The 16,729-nt window shown below is 42.8% G+C and overlaps 1 protein-coding gene across 7 annotated transcripts in view; it reads left to right on the forward strand.

Moving 5' to 3' along the window:
* The window catches only part of SBNO2 (strawberry notch homolog 2), a 170,943-nt gene that overhangs the window by 97,155 nt on the left and 57,059 nt on the right, over window positions 1–16,729 (forward strand). For all 7 annotated transcript variants that reach the window (XM_068108571.2, XM_068108611.2, XM_068108581.2 and 4 more), the window contains 2 exons: window positions 9,337–9,418; window positions 13,944–14,092. In XM_068108571.2, coding sequence (XP_067964672.2) covers window positions 9,337–9,418; window positions 13,944–14,092 — 231 coding nt within the window. The remainder of the gene's footprint in view (window positions 1–9,336; window positions 9,419–13,943; window positions 14,093–16,729) is intronic.

The raw sequence follows: 16,729 nt of genomic DNA on the forward strand, positions 1-16,729 counted from the left end.
TATTTATTTATTTATTTTGTAGGAGGGCTTAACGAGGATAGAAAAGATCATGATTTTGAATTGGGGACGATCTGTGATGGTGGTTAACTGCTGTCTTTTTTTTTTTCTTTTTTTTTTGTATACAAGATCGAGGTGTAAGAGCTAACAATAATCACAAAAAATCACAAAAAAATCACAAAACATATAATAAAGGGAGCGGGAGACAAGATGGGGAGAGAGAGGGAAACAGTAGAGAACAGGGACATCGGGAGATCTGTGGGAGGGAGAGGGCTTGGGGGGAGGAGGCATGGGAAGGGGGGGTGGGAGAGGTATAAAACACATGGACACTGCTCGGACTTCCAGGAAAGAAGTCGGAATTTCAAAAAAACAGTGGATCTGGGGTGAAATTAACGGGGGTAGAAAATATCAAGGTTTTGGATGGGGAAAGATAAGAGATGGTGGTGAACAGCTGTTTTAAAGACTTGGAGGGAGGAGAGGGATTGAAAAGAGTGAGGGAGTTTGTTCCAGAGGCGGGATAAAAGAGGAATGAAGGAGTGAAGGTGAGCAGAGAGTCTTGAGTCTTGATTTTGGCAGTTTCACCAGAAGAGGGTTGCTGACAGATCTTGTGCGATCTGTAGTAATATTTGGGGGACAGAGCCCAGAGAGAGCTGGGGGAGCAAGGCCGGAGAGGAGTCGGTAGAAGACAGAAAGACCACCAACCTGCCTGCGGTGAGTAAGTGAAAGGCCCTCGGAGTTAGCTTCATCGCGGGAGATTCCAATGATTCTGAACGCTTTGGTTTCAACAGCGTGAAGACGGGCTAGGTGTGAGGCAGGAGCACCAGCCCAGAGGGGAGAGCAGTATTCCATTGAGCTGCAGATGAAAGCCTTGTATGTGGTGTGGAGCTCAGGTGTGTCGAGGAAGGACTTCGCACGACGGAGGATGCCAGTCGGCGGCTGGCTTTGAAGTCCAACCAAGAAGTGTGGTTTTCTCAAGAAAGATGATGGCTGATAGTGGGACCCAAGAGTTTGAATGACTGAACACCCTCAAGACGATTGTTAAGAAACTAGATGGAAGGTGGGGAGGGGAGGATGTTGCCAGATGGTCCGTTTGAATGAGAGATGGTGAGAGTTTTGGATTTGTCAGAATTGAGAGGCATATTCGAAGTGTTTGACCAGTTTGTGATTTTGTCAAGGTCTGAAGAGACGGCAGAGTAATGAAGGATGTCACGGCAGAAGGTGGCATCAACAGCATATAAATAAAGAGCCCCTTACCATGTAAAATGGTGCTGAAGATAAAGGGTTGTTTCATGCATGGCGTCATTCGAATCTGGTTCTCATATTCGAATCTGGTTCTCATGAAGTCCTACATGAGTTACTCGACATAAACCCCACCACAAGATTAAGCAAGTGCTTTGATTTAGTGTCTCTTCAATTATCAAGTTATTTTTGGAATCACCAACACACAGAAACTTTGGTCTTGTGGCCTAAAACACCCAACAGTTTTGGTCTTGCGGCCTAAAAAAAAAACCCAATAGTTTTGGTCTTGTGACCTGAAAGCCTAAAATTCCAGTCAATGGTGTGCATGTTGCACATTTATCATTATTTTTAGCTGGATTGGAGATGGTCAGTGAATATTTCTCAAAGGTAGCTTTTGCGACCTGATTTTCTAAACAAAACTTTAAGTTATTAGTAAAACTGAGCTTACTATAACAAAACGTATCGTCGTAAAGCTTTGATTTCGGAATTATTGTGCAATCAATCACATTAGGCAATCAAGGTAAGATTGAGTGGTGAGTAGCAAAAAGCTAAAATGGGGAAAAGAGCATTTATGGCTAAATATGACACACAGTCTTGCAAAAACCATGGAGCACATGTATTTTACTATGCAGTTCCCTGATAGAACTGAAAGTACTTAATGTAAGAGTTGTCAGCATCATACGAGGCAAAGTCTGCTCGGAGATGAACACAGTCTGTTCATGTGTTGTTGTTATGGTTCCTGAAGGGAGGCATTAATTGTTTAGTCTTGGTGTCCTTGGTGTATTGCCTTTTGAAGAAGAATGAAAAAAAAACATTGTAATATATGTATATTTTTAATTTTTAATTTTTTTTGTTTTTAATTACCTCATTTTATTATTAAAAAATTGTAATTTTTTTTCCCCCATTTTGTTTTTAATTACCTAATTTTATTATTAAAAAATTGTAATTTTTAAAATTTTGAATTACCTAATTTTCAATTGTTTAATTCTTTCCAATTTTTATTTATTTTTCAACTTTTTATTACATATTTAATTTTTTATTATTTAAATATTTACTTATTTATTCTTTAAATTTTCAAATTTAGAATTCAATAACCTGTATTTAATTTTCAATTTTTTTATTTAAAATTATTACATTTTTTATCTCCCCAATTTTCAATTTTTTTAATGTTTCCATTTTCGATTGTTTAATTTTGCCAATTATTTTTAATTATTATGGTTCCTGGATGGGGGCATTAAGGGTTCGTCTTAGGTTATGGTATCCCATTTTTTAGAAAAAAAAACTTTTTCCTTTTGAGGCAGAATTTTATTATGAGTGATCTCTGATCACAGGCCTCTGGTTAGTTAATGTGGTAATGTGTTGTAATGCTCAGAGATGAACACAAAACACCAAAACAGGCGGCGCATGAGAAAAGATTTGCAGCATGTGCGTGGTATGTTTCGTTACCTTTTTAAAAAATTGGAAACAAGGAACTTTTTAATAGCATAGAAAAAATCAAAATAAAGAACAAGTTTGGCAGCATGGCTCAAATTGATCGACCAGGGATTTTTTTGATTTTTTGGGGGTGGGGGGGGGGGGGGGGGGGAGTTTGACAGGGAGTTTTGGGTGAGGGAGTTTGACACATCATCCTGAACGAGGCCAATCAACCCAGGATTATTTCATCTAAACTCAGGATCTCGACATCCGGACTCTTGAAAAGAAATCCTAAACCTGAAAAACTATGAGTACGATCTCCTTAACAATACGACTCATTGTATCACCAATCTGCATGGAGGTACTTGTACTCACTGTGCGAAATACGACGTTCCTGCAAAAGGTGTCCTCTCTTCCTCTCATTCCTCCTGACACCCATTATTTGTCCAAGTCTTCCTTTATTTTGTCCTTCAACGCTGCTGTTGGTGCTGCCCTCCTCTCTATATTGATCCTTTTTCCCGTCGCCTCCTCATCTGTTCAGTGACCAGTTCTTCCACGAGCCATGACTTTGTATACAAAAATAAAAATACACACAGTCCTGTTTGCAGCTTTGCTTTTGAATCTTGATTTCCTGGAGGAATTGGCAGGATGAACAAGGTCACAACCTTTCACTGTAAGCTTCGTTTGAGACCTGGCGCCTGAGAGTATACGCTATGCAGTGTTTTGACTCGCACTCTATCAGATTGTCTAAAATTTGTTTTCTCTGAAGATCAAGTAAGAAATGGGAGTTGATTTGTCTGGCTTTGAAATCAAAATTGAAACTTTATCACTTGGTATTACTCATGTATGCACGAGAAAGCGAATTCATCTATCGGTCGGGGTTCTTCATGGACCACTTTTGATTGGTCCACTTTTGTCCTCTCTTTATCTGCATCCGCTTGGTTATGAAATCTCAATGTTACACAGATGATATCCAATTCTACCTGTCCATGAAACATGCTGTCTTCTACAACACTGAATTTGTCTCGCTGAAATAAAGAAGAACACAGACATCATGGACCTTCTTTGTATTGAATGTTGTCAAGATGAACATGCTGATCCCTGAATCTTCATCAGTCCTCGCAAAGTTTCAACCTCAGTTTGTGAAACTTGGGGATCATCGCGGTCTGATTTTCTTTTAATGACCGCTATTTCAGTTTCTAACTTAGGTGCCATGATTAACCCAACAGCAGACAGAGCAGCATAATGGTTAGAACATTCACTCTGATTCTGAGAGGACTGCAGTTCGATTCTGACACTGGCCAAGTCATGTCAAAGACTCAAAAATGGTATGTGCTGCTTTCTTGCTTAATACTTAGTTTTAAAAGGCTAGAGCATGGACAAACAACCATAAGTTGGCAATAGTAGCACAGGCTTTATGGGCTTAATGGCCTCCCCTTGTGCCGAATTTCCTTGCAAGGGAACTCGCATTATATTTACTAGCAACAGTACCTGCCCTATGGGCGCCCTACGGGCGGGGCTTCCATTGGGAGGCCCAAATGAAAAGGCAAAATATCAGAAATTTAAGGCTTTTTTTATTTTAACCGATTTATATAAACATCCGTTGAATCATATCACACGCAAATCATCAAAATCTAAACAGTTTTTGTAGAATTTCAATAAAAGCCACATCACTGTTCATATCGGTAAATATTATTCCATCGTGTTTGGAAAAACTGGAAAATTAGGAAAAAAATGGGAAAATAAATATACCAGCAACAGTTGCTCTTTACATCAATAACTCAATTACATTATTTTACTCCAGGGGATTTTGAAAAACTGGAAAATTGGGAAATTGGAAAAAAAATTGGAAAAACAATTTAGCCTATTTTACTCCAAGGGGTCCCAGGATTACCCACCCAAAATTTCGTTGCGATCGGTTCAGCCGTTTTTGCGGTACCTGAGAACAGACGGACAGACATTTGGTGAATTCTAGTAAGATATTTATAGGTCTGCCAGCAGAGGATAGCATAAGCAATGTTTAATAATCCTGTGATTTCGGCATTGAGTGGATTTCGACAACATTGTGCACATTGAAGAAAAGCGATTTAAGGAAAATATTAATTTTTTCTGATATATTTTTACATGGGCTAATTGACTTCAGCTTCAGAATAATCCAGGAATCTACTTCAGACAAACGGCTGCATAGCTTGGGGAATGTGACGCAACTTCCCTGGGCATGCTCCATATTGGTGACTCAATGTTTATGACGTCACATTACCTCCTGGCAATCAAATAATAATTTCCTCCTTTCCATGGATGCCAACAATTGGGGTTTGTCTGTGATCTATCCCTTAAATGTTCAGGGTGGCTGTGTCAAACCCAGGCTGGCTGACTCTGGTTTATCCCCACGATGAGCGACGCAATAATGATGCACGTTTACGTAGATAGAATTGGGGCGCTCCCACTGCTCTGAACCCACAAGACGATGAATTTCTATACCAACTGAAACCCTCCTCCTCCACCAAGTGCAACCACCAGTTTTAAACTCATTCCATCTTTTAAACCCCCCCAAAAAAGGTTGCCATGGATACATCAAATCAGCCATTTCATTAAGATTAAAATTGCCGATCTTAATCAAAGCTCGGGTCAATTGGATTAAAATTGATGATTTTTCAGATGAAAATTGATGATTTTAGAAGTTTGACCCTTGAGTTGACCTTTGACCTTTTGACCTTAAAATAGTTGGTTTCCCAATTCAGTGAGGCACTATGCAAATGCTGTTAAATTTTCAAGTCAATCGGATGAAAATTGATGATTTTTCAGATGAAAATGGATGATTTTGGAAGTTTGACATTGAGTTGACCTTTTGACCTCAAAAATAGTTGGTTTCCCAATTTATTGACTCAATATGCAAATGTTGTTCAATTTCCAAGTCAATCGGATGAAAAATGATAATTTTAGAAATCAGACCTCAAGATGACCTTTGACCTCAAAATCAATAGGCTTCTTCGTCGTGACCAACTCTACCATCTGGTGAAGTTTCGTGTCGATCGGTTTAATATTGTGACCTGTAGGCGGTTGATTGACAAAGAAACAGACAGTCAGACAAACAGAATAACGCACAAGACCATCCAAAACACTTGAATTATTGTCAAATTTTTTTTTTTTTTTTTTTTTGTATACAAGATCGAGGCTCGTGAAAGAGCTAACATTAATCACACAAAAAGACAAACCGACACACAAAACACAAAAAACAAGGGGAGCGGTAGACAAGATGGGGAGAGAGGGGGAAGGACACAAAAGAGAGGGGGAAGGACACAAACACAACATTTGAGAGCAGGGACATCGGGAGGACTTGGGGGGAGGTGGGAGAGGATTAAAACATATGAACACTGCAAGGACTCTGGGGTGAATTACCGGGGGTAGAAAAGATCAAGGTTTTCGATGGGGGAAGATAAGAGATGGTGGTGAACAGCTGTTTTAAAGACCTGGAGGGAGGTGTGGGATTGAAGGGAGTGGGGGAGTTTGTTCCAGAGGCGGGAGAAAAGGGGAATGAAAGAGTGAAGGTGAGCAGAGAGCCTAGACTTTGGCAGTTTAACCAGAAGAGGGTTGCAGGCAGATCTTGTGCGACCTGAAGGAATATTGGGGGGACAGAGCACAGAGAGAGCTGGGGGAGCAAGGCCGGAGAGGAGTCGGTAGAAGACAGAAAGACCACCAACCTGCCTGCGGTGAGTGAGTGAAAGGCCCTCGGCGTTGACTACATCGCAGGAGATTCCAATGATTCTGAAAGCTTTGGCCTCAACAGTGTGAAGCCGAGCAAGGTGTGAGGCAGGAGCACCAGCCCAGAGGGGGGAACAGTATTCCATTGAGCTGCGGATGAAAGCCTTGTATGTGGTGAGGAGCTCAGGTGTGCCAAGGAAGGACTTCGCATGACGGAGGATGCCCAGTCGGCGACTGGCTTTGGAGGCCAGCTTGGAAATGTGGTTTTCCCAAGAAAGATCATGGCAGATAGTGAGACCCAAAAGCTTGAGCGACAGAACTTCTTGGAGAGGATTGTTGAGAAAGTAGATGGGAGGGTTGTCCAGTCGGTCCTTTCGGAGAGACATTGTAAGAGTGTGAGATTTGTCAGGATTGAAAGACATGTTCCACTTGTTTGACCAGTCTGTGATTTTGTCCAGGTCTGCAGAGAGTGAGGAGGCTGCAGACTGCCGATCTGAGGGATGAGGAATGGAGCGACAGAGAGTAGAGTCGTCAGCAAAGAGATAGAGAGGATTTTCAAGAGAGTCAGAGAGATCATTGATGAAGACCAGAAAAAGCACAGGGCCCAGAACACTACCTTGGGGAACTCCAGCCTGAACAGGAAGAGGAGATGAGAGAAACCCATTCAGGGCCACACGTTGACTACGACCAGAGAGGAAGTCCGCCAGCCATGCGTGGAGATTTCCATGGATACCAAAGGAGGAGAGTTTGGAGAGCAGAGCAGGGTGCCAGACCGTATCGAAGGCACGTGAAATGTCAAGGGAGACAGCTCTAATTTCCTGTTTGGCGTTGAGGACCTCCATCCATTGTTGAGAAAGCAGAAGCAGCATGTCCAGAGTAGAGTGACCAGGTCTGAAACCAAATTGATGATCAGAGATCAAGCCATTGGAGAAGAGGAAATATTTAATATCTGAAGCAATGATGGATTCCATGACTTTGCTGATAATTGGGAGAAGGCTGATTGGTCTGTAGTTGCTGGGATCTGTTTTTGCACCTTTTTTGTGCAAAGCGGTGATGTTGGCTGATTTCCAAGCAGATGGCAGATGACCTTGAGCAAAAGAGAGGGTGAAGAGAACAGAAAGAGGGAGTGAAAGAGCAGAAGAACATGATTTTAGGACCCGTGGGCTGATGCCGTCAGGACCAGTTGCAGAATCAGAGTCGAGGGTTGACAGAAACTTTTCCACCTTGTCAGGAGGAAAGGACACAGAGTCCAGGAGCAGCTGGGTACGACTGGGTACGGTGGGTACAGAGAGGGATGGGTTTGGGACACAAGATTTAGAGGCAAACACAGAGTTGAGGCATTCAGCTTTTTCACGTGCGGAGTCAGCCGTTAAGCCGTTTGAGGTGAGGGAGGGGATGGAGGGGGAACAAACACCAGAAACAGATTTGACGAGACGCCACCAGGATTTGGAAGAGGGAGACAGATAAGAGAGTTCGGTCTTGAGAATGGTGAGATATTGTTTCCTGGCTCTCCTGAGGGTGGACACACAGTTGTTTCGGGCTTTGTGAAAGGAAATGAGATTTCCTTCCGTTGGATTTGCTTTCCAGGAGACGAAAGCAAGTTGTTTCAGGGCAACAGCCTCACCACAAGATTCCGTGTACCATGGACGGGAGGAAGGGTATGACAACTGAAGACGAGATGGTATAAATCTGTGCATGAGAGAGAGCAATTTACATTGAAAGAATTCCCAGGATGAGTTGATGTCAGAGGCGGTAGAGATGGGAGACCAGTCCAGATGATTGATGGCTGCTTGAAGACCATGCCAGTTGGCCTGAGTTTTACTCCAATTTTACTCCAAATTACTCCAATTCTCAAGACCATTCAATGGCTTTTAATACTCTGTTAATAACCTTTAAGGCATTTATTAAATAAGTTCCTGTCTATATATCTGACGTTATTACATTTTTGGACAGGAAGGTCTAATTTGTTCACGGTGACAGCCATCGCTCACACCTCTGAAAGGGATCTTTAAGGTCCACTAATGGTTGAACGTCCACTAATGGTTGAACGGCCCAGTTGAACGTCCATCCCAGAGGCGGATCCAGGGGGGGGGGGTGCAGGGGTGTGCACCCCCCCCTTCGATCCAGGATGAGGGTGCAGGGGGTGCGAATCTGCTGAACTGTTGGACCAGGGAAGAACGCAAGGAACTGCGGAAACTTCCAAGAACGCACAAAATGCCGTTTCTGACGATCAATTTTTAAAACATTCTTGGGGGAGGACCCCCCAGACCCCCTCTTTATCCCCCTCCCCAGCGCTATAGCTTCATGCACCCCCCCCCCCCCCCCCCCGTCTTGAAATTCCTGGATCCGCCCCTGCATCCAATGGACAGCACACATATTGATAGCTCGGCTTGCCTGAAAAACACCGAGATGACAGTTTATAGCCTTTTTGAGATGCAAACCCAGGCTGTTCTGCATTATGTTTACCTCTGCCAACGAAGGTGGGCGGAGATTATATTTTCAACCCTGTCTGTCTGTTTGTCTGTCTTTGAGAAAAGGTATGGATGGATTCGGACGAAACTTGGTGGACAGGTTGGGTGTGTGAAACAGACTAATTCATTAGATTTTGGTGAAGATCCGGATACGATAATTTTTTAAGTGATTCTTCACCATTGAGAGATAAGGACAAAATGATATATAGCAGGATATCTCAAAAAGCTATGCACCAGTGATGACAAAACTTGGGGTATGAGTTGGTTAGGTGACAAGAACCAGCGATTCGATTTTCTGTCAGCTCCGGATCCAGATCCGGCCTATCTGTGGGATATATAACCTAAACCGTTCGGCTCGATTTACTGCTGTTATGTTTTATGGAGAAGCTGTAACATGTACAACCTCCTCCAACAGTTTTGAATACGTTGGAGAAAATTTCACATTGTTTAATATATACATATATATATATATATGTAGAATTGTTTCTACTTTCTATGGGTTTTGCACATTTAGCCTTCAGAGCGAGATGAAAGTGAGGAAGAAAGTGAAGACTTGGTTCAAGCAGAGACATATACAGACTACAAACCAGCCAAAGGTGGGGCCGTGCATCCTTTCGGCTGATTGTTTTTATATTTTAAATGTCATCTCTTCAACCTTCCCTCAAAGTCGACATTTGGTACATTTTCGATATTGTTACATTATCAATTTCTGCAACTTAGCCCTGAAATGTCTTTGCAACTTTATGACTCTTTATATTTTGTTTACATCTATCCATGGCTCATAATGGAGGTTGTACATCAATCACACGGAGGGCAATTTACATTGGTAGACATTCGTGTCTCATCAAGTGAATTCCAAGGACAGTAGACTATAGATGGATGCATACATAAGGGATTTGAACTTTGGTTCCAAGCATCATGAGCCAATGGCTCACAACTCTAAATAAGCCAACACATCCTCATATTTTATTGTAGAAATAAATTATCCAAATTTCCTTCCTGTCAATGTCTGTACGTTTTCCGACAGTGTGGAACGTTTTGGACGTCTTCGTGGAAAGACTTGATCGCCAACCTCCCATACGTCACCAAATCAAACCTTCCCCCACATCTCACTCCCCCTCAAAGCCTCACTTTGCCCCCCTCAAGGCCTCTCCCCATCCTGCATCCAATGCCCTTCCCATCCCCCTTTCCCGCCCCCATCCAACTCCTCCTCCCCACTATCTCTAACTGTGTGGACCTCAAATGTCCAATGTCTCCGCTCTAACCTGATAGATCTTTCAATCGAGGCTGCTGCCAATTCACCAGACCTCATCTGTTTAACAGAATCCTTCCTCCCACGGGACGTCCCTGACTCCTTAGTTTCTCTCCCCGGTTACTGTCTACTCCTATTTTATCGGCCTGAACCACGCATCAGCGGTGGAGTTGCTCTTTACATCAATAACTCAATTTCTCACTGCCCTTGTACTGACGTTACACCTCCCAACCCACAGGAGTACCTCTGGCTGTGACTTCCCCACCGTTCCCACCTCTTGTTCATCTGTGTGTTGTACCATCCTCCAAACAGTGACAACTCCATATATATCTCTCTCAGACAACATAGACAAACCTTTAACCACTTATCCCAACTCTATCTTCCTCATATTTGGTGATTTCAATATTGTCACCATGCAACTTGGCTAGGTGTTGGTACCTCTCTCACCAGCCATGACACTTCAGCAAAAAGGACTTCTGCGACTCCATGGGACTGACTTAATCTGTGAACTTCCTAACCCGGATTTTTCCCAATGGCAAATCCTCCCTTCTGGACTTATTGATGACTATCTTTCCAGCAAATGTCTCCTGTCGTCATCTGCTCCAATTGGTTCATCTGATCATGTGGTTGTGAAAATCAACATCTCTCTGGCAATTCTCAGAGAGCTGCTTCAATGCCAGCAAGACTGGCATTTTACTCCAGCAGATTGGCAGGAACTGCAAGCAGCCATCTCACTACATGATTGGTCTCCCATATCTACTGTCCCTGACTCAGCCTGGGAATTCTTCCACAGAAACCTGCTCTTTCTCATGTACAGATTCATCCCATCTCATCTTCAACTAGAACGGCACTCAGTAGAGAGCATACCTCCACCTGGTTGGCCATATCACTCAATGGTGAATAATTACTTTTAAAATTCTACTAGCTGGATCCGGATCCAGATCTTCACCAAAATTGAATCGATTCTTCCTTGTCGCACACCCAACCGGTCCAACAAGTTTCGTTCAAATCCATCCATAACTTTTTGAGATATCCTGCTATGTATCGTTTTTGGCCCTATCTCCCAATGGTGAAGAATCACTTTAAAAATTCTAGTATCCGAATCCGGATCTTCACCAAAATCTAATCATTTCGTCCGTGTCACATACGCTACATCTCTGCCAAATTTCATCCGAATCTGTCCACAACTTTTTGAAATACTTTGTTCACAAACGGACAGACAGACAAACAGACAGACAGACAGGGGTGAAAACATAACCTCCATCCACCTTTGGTGGCAGAGGTAATTACCATACCCTTCTCACCTATGGTACACTGAATCCTCTGGTGAAGCATTTGCTCTGAAACAACTTGCCTTCTCTTCCTGGGAGGCTAATCTGACCGAAGGCAACTTTGGTGCATTCTACAAAGTCCGCAACAAGTGTGTCCACTCGCAGGAGAGCCAGAAAACAACATCTGTCCAACCTCAGGAATGAACTTTCAAACTAGTCTCCCTTCTCTAAAACATGGTGGAACCTTTTTAAGTCTGTCTCTGGAATATGCTCCCCTTCATCCCTTCCCTTACTTCAAATGGCACCACAGCTGACTTTGATCATGAGAAGGCCGAATGCCTCAATTCTGTGTTTGTTTACAAATCTTGTGTCGCCGATCCCTCACTCTCGGTACCCATCCTTCCCTGTCATTACCAACTGCTCCTTGACTGTTTGTCTTTTGCACCTGAGAAGGTAGAGAAGGTTATTTCAACACTTGACTGTCTCCGCGACTGGACCGAACGACATCATCTCACATGTCCTTAAAAAAAACCCTCTGCTGCTCTTGCACATCCCCTCTCTGCCCTTTTCACCCTGTCACTTGCGCTACGTCATCTTCCATCTGTTTAGTAATCAGCCAACATCACTGCATTACCTAAAAAGGTGCAAACTGATCCCCTTAACCACAGACCTCTCAGCTTACTTTAAGTCATGAGCAAGGTCATTGAATCCATCATTGCAGGTGATATGAAATCTTTCCTTTTCCCCAGCAACCTCAACTCAAATCACCAATTGGGATTCAGAGCTGGTCACTCCACTTTGGACCTGCTGCTTCTACTCGCCCAACAATGGATGGCGGCGCTCAATGTCCGACATGAAATCAAGGCCGTCTCTTTGGACGTATCTCATGATTTTGATACAGTCTTGCATCCCATCATGCTCTCGAAACTGTCTGCCTATGGCATCTAAGGCCAACTCCACACATGGTTTACAGACTTCCTCTACTCTCGTAACCAATGTGTGGCTCTCAATGGAATCCTTTCATCCTCTCTCCCTGTCAAGGCTGGTGTGCCCCAAGACAGTGTTCTGGGCCCAGTCCTTTTCTTGGTCTTAATCAGTGACCTCTCTGACTCTGGAAAATTCTCTTTGTCTATTTGCTGATGATTCCACCCTCTGCCATGACATCCTTCATCCTTCAAACAGGCAGGCTGCAGCCTCTTCCCTCTCTTCAGACCTTGACAAAATCACAAGCTGGTCAAACACTTGGAACATATCTTTCAATCCTGACAAATCTTACACTCTCATCATCTCTCTCTGAAAGGACCATCTGGCAAACCCTCCTATCTACATTCATTACAATCCTCCTGAGGAAGTTAAGTTATTCAAACTCTCCGGTTTCACTATCAGCCATGATCTGTCTTGGGCAAACCACGTTTCAAAGTTGGCCTCCAAAGCCATCCGCCGACTGAGCATCCTCTGGCGTACAATGCCGTTCCTTGGCACACCTGAACTCCTATCGACCTACAAGGCCTTCAGCCGCAGTTTGATGGGGTACTGCGCTCAACTCTGGGCTGGCTCCCCTGCCTCACATAGTGCTCAGCATGACGCTGTGCAAACTAAGGCATTTAAGATCATTGGACTCTCCCCTGCTGAAGTTGAGTCAATGGGCCACTTCGTCATCTCACAGAAGTCGGTGGTCTCTGTCTTCTACCGTCTCCTTTATGGTATTGCACCCACTGCTCTTTCAGTGCTCTGTCCAGCCCTCCCTTCTCCCCCACATTTCTGCAGGGCTCAAATGGTCCACATTACCCCCCCCCCCCCCCTTCCCCTCTTTGTGAAACTTCCCAAGTCCAAATCCAGGATCACTGCTCACATCCACTCATTTGTTCCTCTTTTCTCCCGCCTGTGGAATAGACTTCAACTCCAATTCAATCTCACTCTTTCCCCCAGGTCTTCAAGAGAGCTCTTCACCACAACCTCAGATCGTCCCCAATCCTAAACCATGATCTCTTCTCCTCTCGTTATCTCCACCCACCCAAATCACTCCTCCTTCCACTTTTACCTCCATGGAGTTTCCTTCTGTATCCACTCCATGCATGCGTGTTTTGTGTGCTGTTTCTGTCTGTTATGTCCTGATATATTCAGTGTACTAACTGTTTCATGAGCCTCGACTATGTATAGAAAAAACCCCATCCTTTCTGACATCACAAAATCTCCTTTCTGACATCACAAAATCTCCTTACTGACATCACAAAACTTCCTTACTGACACCACAAACCCTCCTTATAACCAAAATGATAGCCATGCAATGAAGTAATTTCCTAAAGCTGAACAGCCTGTAAAAACGGGTTGCTCAATCTCATGAATATCATGTATGAAAGACAACATATTTTCCCAGGTTTCTGATTGCTGTCCGGCTTGTGCACTAGTGTGCAGACATGCATTGTAGCAGTACACTTGTACTCGATTTCTGTTGAATGGCTCTTCAACCTTTCTTCAGAATTGTACCATACGTGTTACTGTTCACAGCATATTGATCTTACCTAAACTAAATATTCCAGATAGAATCATGCCCAGACCTGTTTGTCTGACTGTGCCTTCATTTATTTGTCCTCCTAGTTCACCAAGGGGGTTTGCACCCTGACTCTGTGGTTGAGACCAGCACTTTGGCCAGCGTTGCACCTCCAGACCCCACCTACGAACCTGCACTGCCCTCTGAAACGGCTTTGTCTGGTTTGCAGCTTGAAGCTGTTATCTATGCCTGCCAGGTAGACGTCGCATGCCACTAGCAATACCCGAACTTAAATGACATGTGTAACAATAGGTGACTGATGACTGATGAGTGTTAATTTGTAGCCACGTTGCCAATTATTTTTTCGTTGGAGTAATGATTGAAAGCATTACATTAAAATCGATATTCATAAAACTTGTATCGATTTCAAATGTGATAGTGGGTTTTCCATTTTTCCGCAAAAATTCCCAACGAGGTTCTCCGATAATGTAGCATTGAAGGAATCCAGCTCTAATATGGAATACTCTGAAAGAGAGAGTGGAACTGTTACCTTCAGTGAAGACGAACTTTTGGACAAGACAATAGCAATAAACTATTGTTGACGTATCAGAAAATTTTGCGAACATTCAGCCGTAGTAATTCCAATTTGTACTTTGTGCGGTCGGGAAGCCAACCAGAGGTCAGAAGATTCTGCAGCGAAAACCATAGTTTACGAGAACTGGCAACAGATTTGCGGCTTCATCATCCTATATAGCGTAGTGGGAGGATAATACCTGTTGTAGTATTTCTTTCTACAATTAGTACCCCGAGTTTTTAATGGTACCTCAGAGTTTCTTATACTGCCAGGAGTCCTAAATCACCATTTAGGGGTCTTTTTTCTTCCCTTTTTTTACTGCGAATTTCTGAGCTGCATGTCGATCGAAGCCAGCTGGATCTTTCAGAATGAAAATTCGCATCAATAATGGGAATATAAAGTGTGCCGGTGGACCTTTTTGATCTTGACCTAATTTTAAGGTCATGACCCAATTATAGATATTTTAACATTTTTCATCATAGCTCAACTAATCTTTGTCCGATCAGAACAAAATTGCCCTTTCTAGATATCCTAGACTAGAGCAAGCTGCATTTACGCTTGGTCGACATAATACCCCTCTGAGTTAAGGGCCAACGTCAAATTGGGGTCTGAAAAAAATAAGAAAGGGGAAAAAATATAAATTCCCTTGCTGAGGCTGAAGATGGGAATATGAGCTGCCCCCCACATCTCTCAGATCAAAAAGGAAAAAAAAAATGTCATCGCTCAATTTTGCCAATGCGAAATCTCAAAGACCACTTGGCCTTCCAAGATGGTTTTGCATCATAATATTGTACCTGAACTGAAGTTCTCGCAATATAATAGTGTACCTGATAGTGAATCTGATATCTGATTAGCGTCCTTGACCTACTTCTTTGGATTGTGACCGAATTAACAAAAAACACCTTTTTGATCATAAGTTGAATAATTTTCCTCCGATTTTCATGAGGTTGAGTTTTCTAGATAGATTGTAGATTGGGGACAAGTTTCCTTAATTTTCACTCCGTCTCTCAATGTTGAAGGTCATGGTCATATAGCGGTCCGAAAAAACATACGGGCATAATTGGATCGTGGGTGCAGGGGGAGGCTTACCCATGGTGATCGCTTTGTGATCGCAGCTATATAGTGTATCATTGCTCACTTCACTTCGACTTTGATTTATCTATGAGGAATTAGAAATTAACTTGTGCATTTTTGGATTTATATTCTCACCCTTTGATAAATAAATAAAAATACAGGCCAGCATTAGCATGGTAGGAGTTATTTGAAGTGGGAGTTAACTTGAAGGCATAAATGCAGAAAACATTATAAAATTAAACTGCACATTATCAATTATGGTAAACACACATGTCCAAGCACAGCAAGCATGAGCAATTACGTGTGTGTCACGAGCCCTGAGGCTTAATTCCATCGACGTTAAAATGCACTTTATCTCACAATGCATCCTGCTGGGGTTCAACATGATGAAAATGAATTGCTCAAAGTAACACTTACGTTGATGATCATTTAAAAGGCAACAATGGGATTAGATCAGGCCCTGCTGGCAATATCACGTTCCTGGGGTTGTGTAAGAATGGTCTTCGGGTCAAGAGAATGGTCTTGGTGTCATGTAAAGTTTGCTCATTTCACACACACACACGCAAACAGCAAATACACACACAGATACATACACAGACATAGAAATACACACAGAAACTCTTCGAATAGAAGATTCTGCACAGGAAAATGAAAGAGCAACAAATACAGCCCCAGCAATTGCAAAAAAGACAAAATAAATATATCAGAAGTAATATAAAGAAATATACACCAACAACTGGGAGAATGACAAAAGAGCAGGAAAATACAAAAAAAGAATTGGACAGAGTGGGGATAGACAAAGAAGGCTTATTCGAATGCCTAAGAAGAGATCAGCTCAACTGGGACAGTGAACGAATCATAATAAATGCCCAAGATCAAGGACACCACGCCAATGGATTTAAAAGATGGTGGGACTGAGCCAGATGGACAAGTGTAGATTCTACAAGACAGAACCAGAAAGTACAAGTCACCTGCTCTCGGGATGGAAAAAACTATTATCAGAACAACTTTACACACAACGGCACAACAAAGTATGCAAAGTGATTCATTGGCATATCTACAAAAATGTAAACATCTCAGTTCCAGAAAACTCATGGAAACACGAACCAAGAGCAATCATTGAAAATGAGGACATCATGCTCGCGTACGACCTGATGATTCCATCGAGCGTGAACATAGAAAACAAAGCATTGCGTCCGGACATTGTACTCAGGAACAAAAAGGAAAAGACGGCATTGATGCCTT

The sequence above is a fragment of the Myxine glutinosa genome, chromosome 1, assembly GCF_964187855.1.
Source record: "Myxine glutinosa chromosome 1, kmMyxGlut1.1, whole genome shotgun sequence".
NCBI classification, from domain to species: domain Eukaryota; kingdom Metazoa; phylum Chordata; class Myxini; order Myxiniformes; family Myxinidae; genus Myxine; species Myxine glutinosa.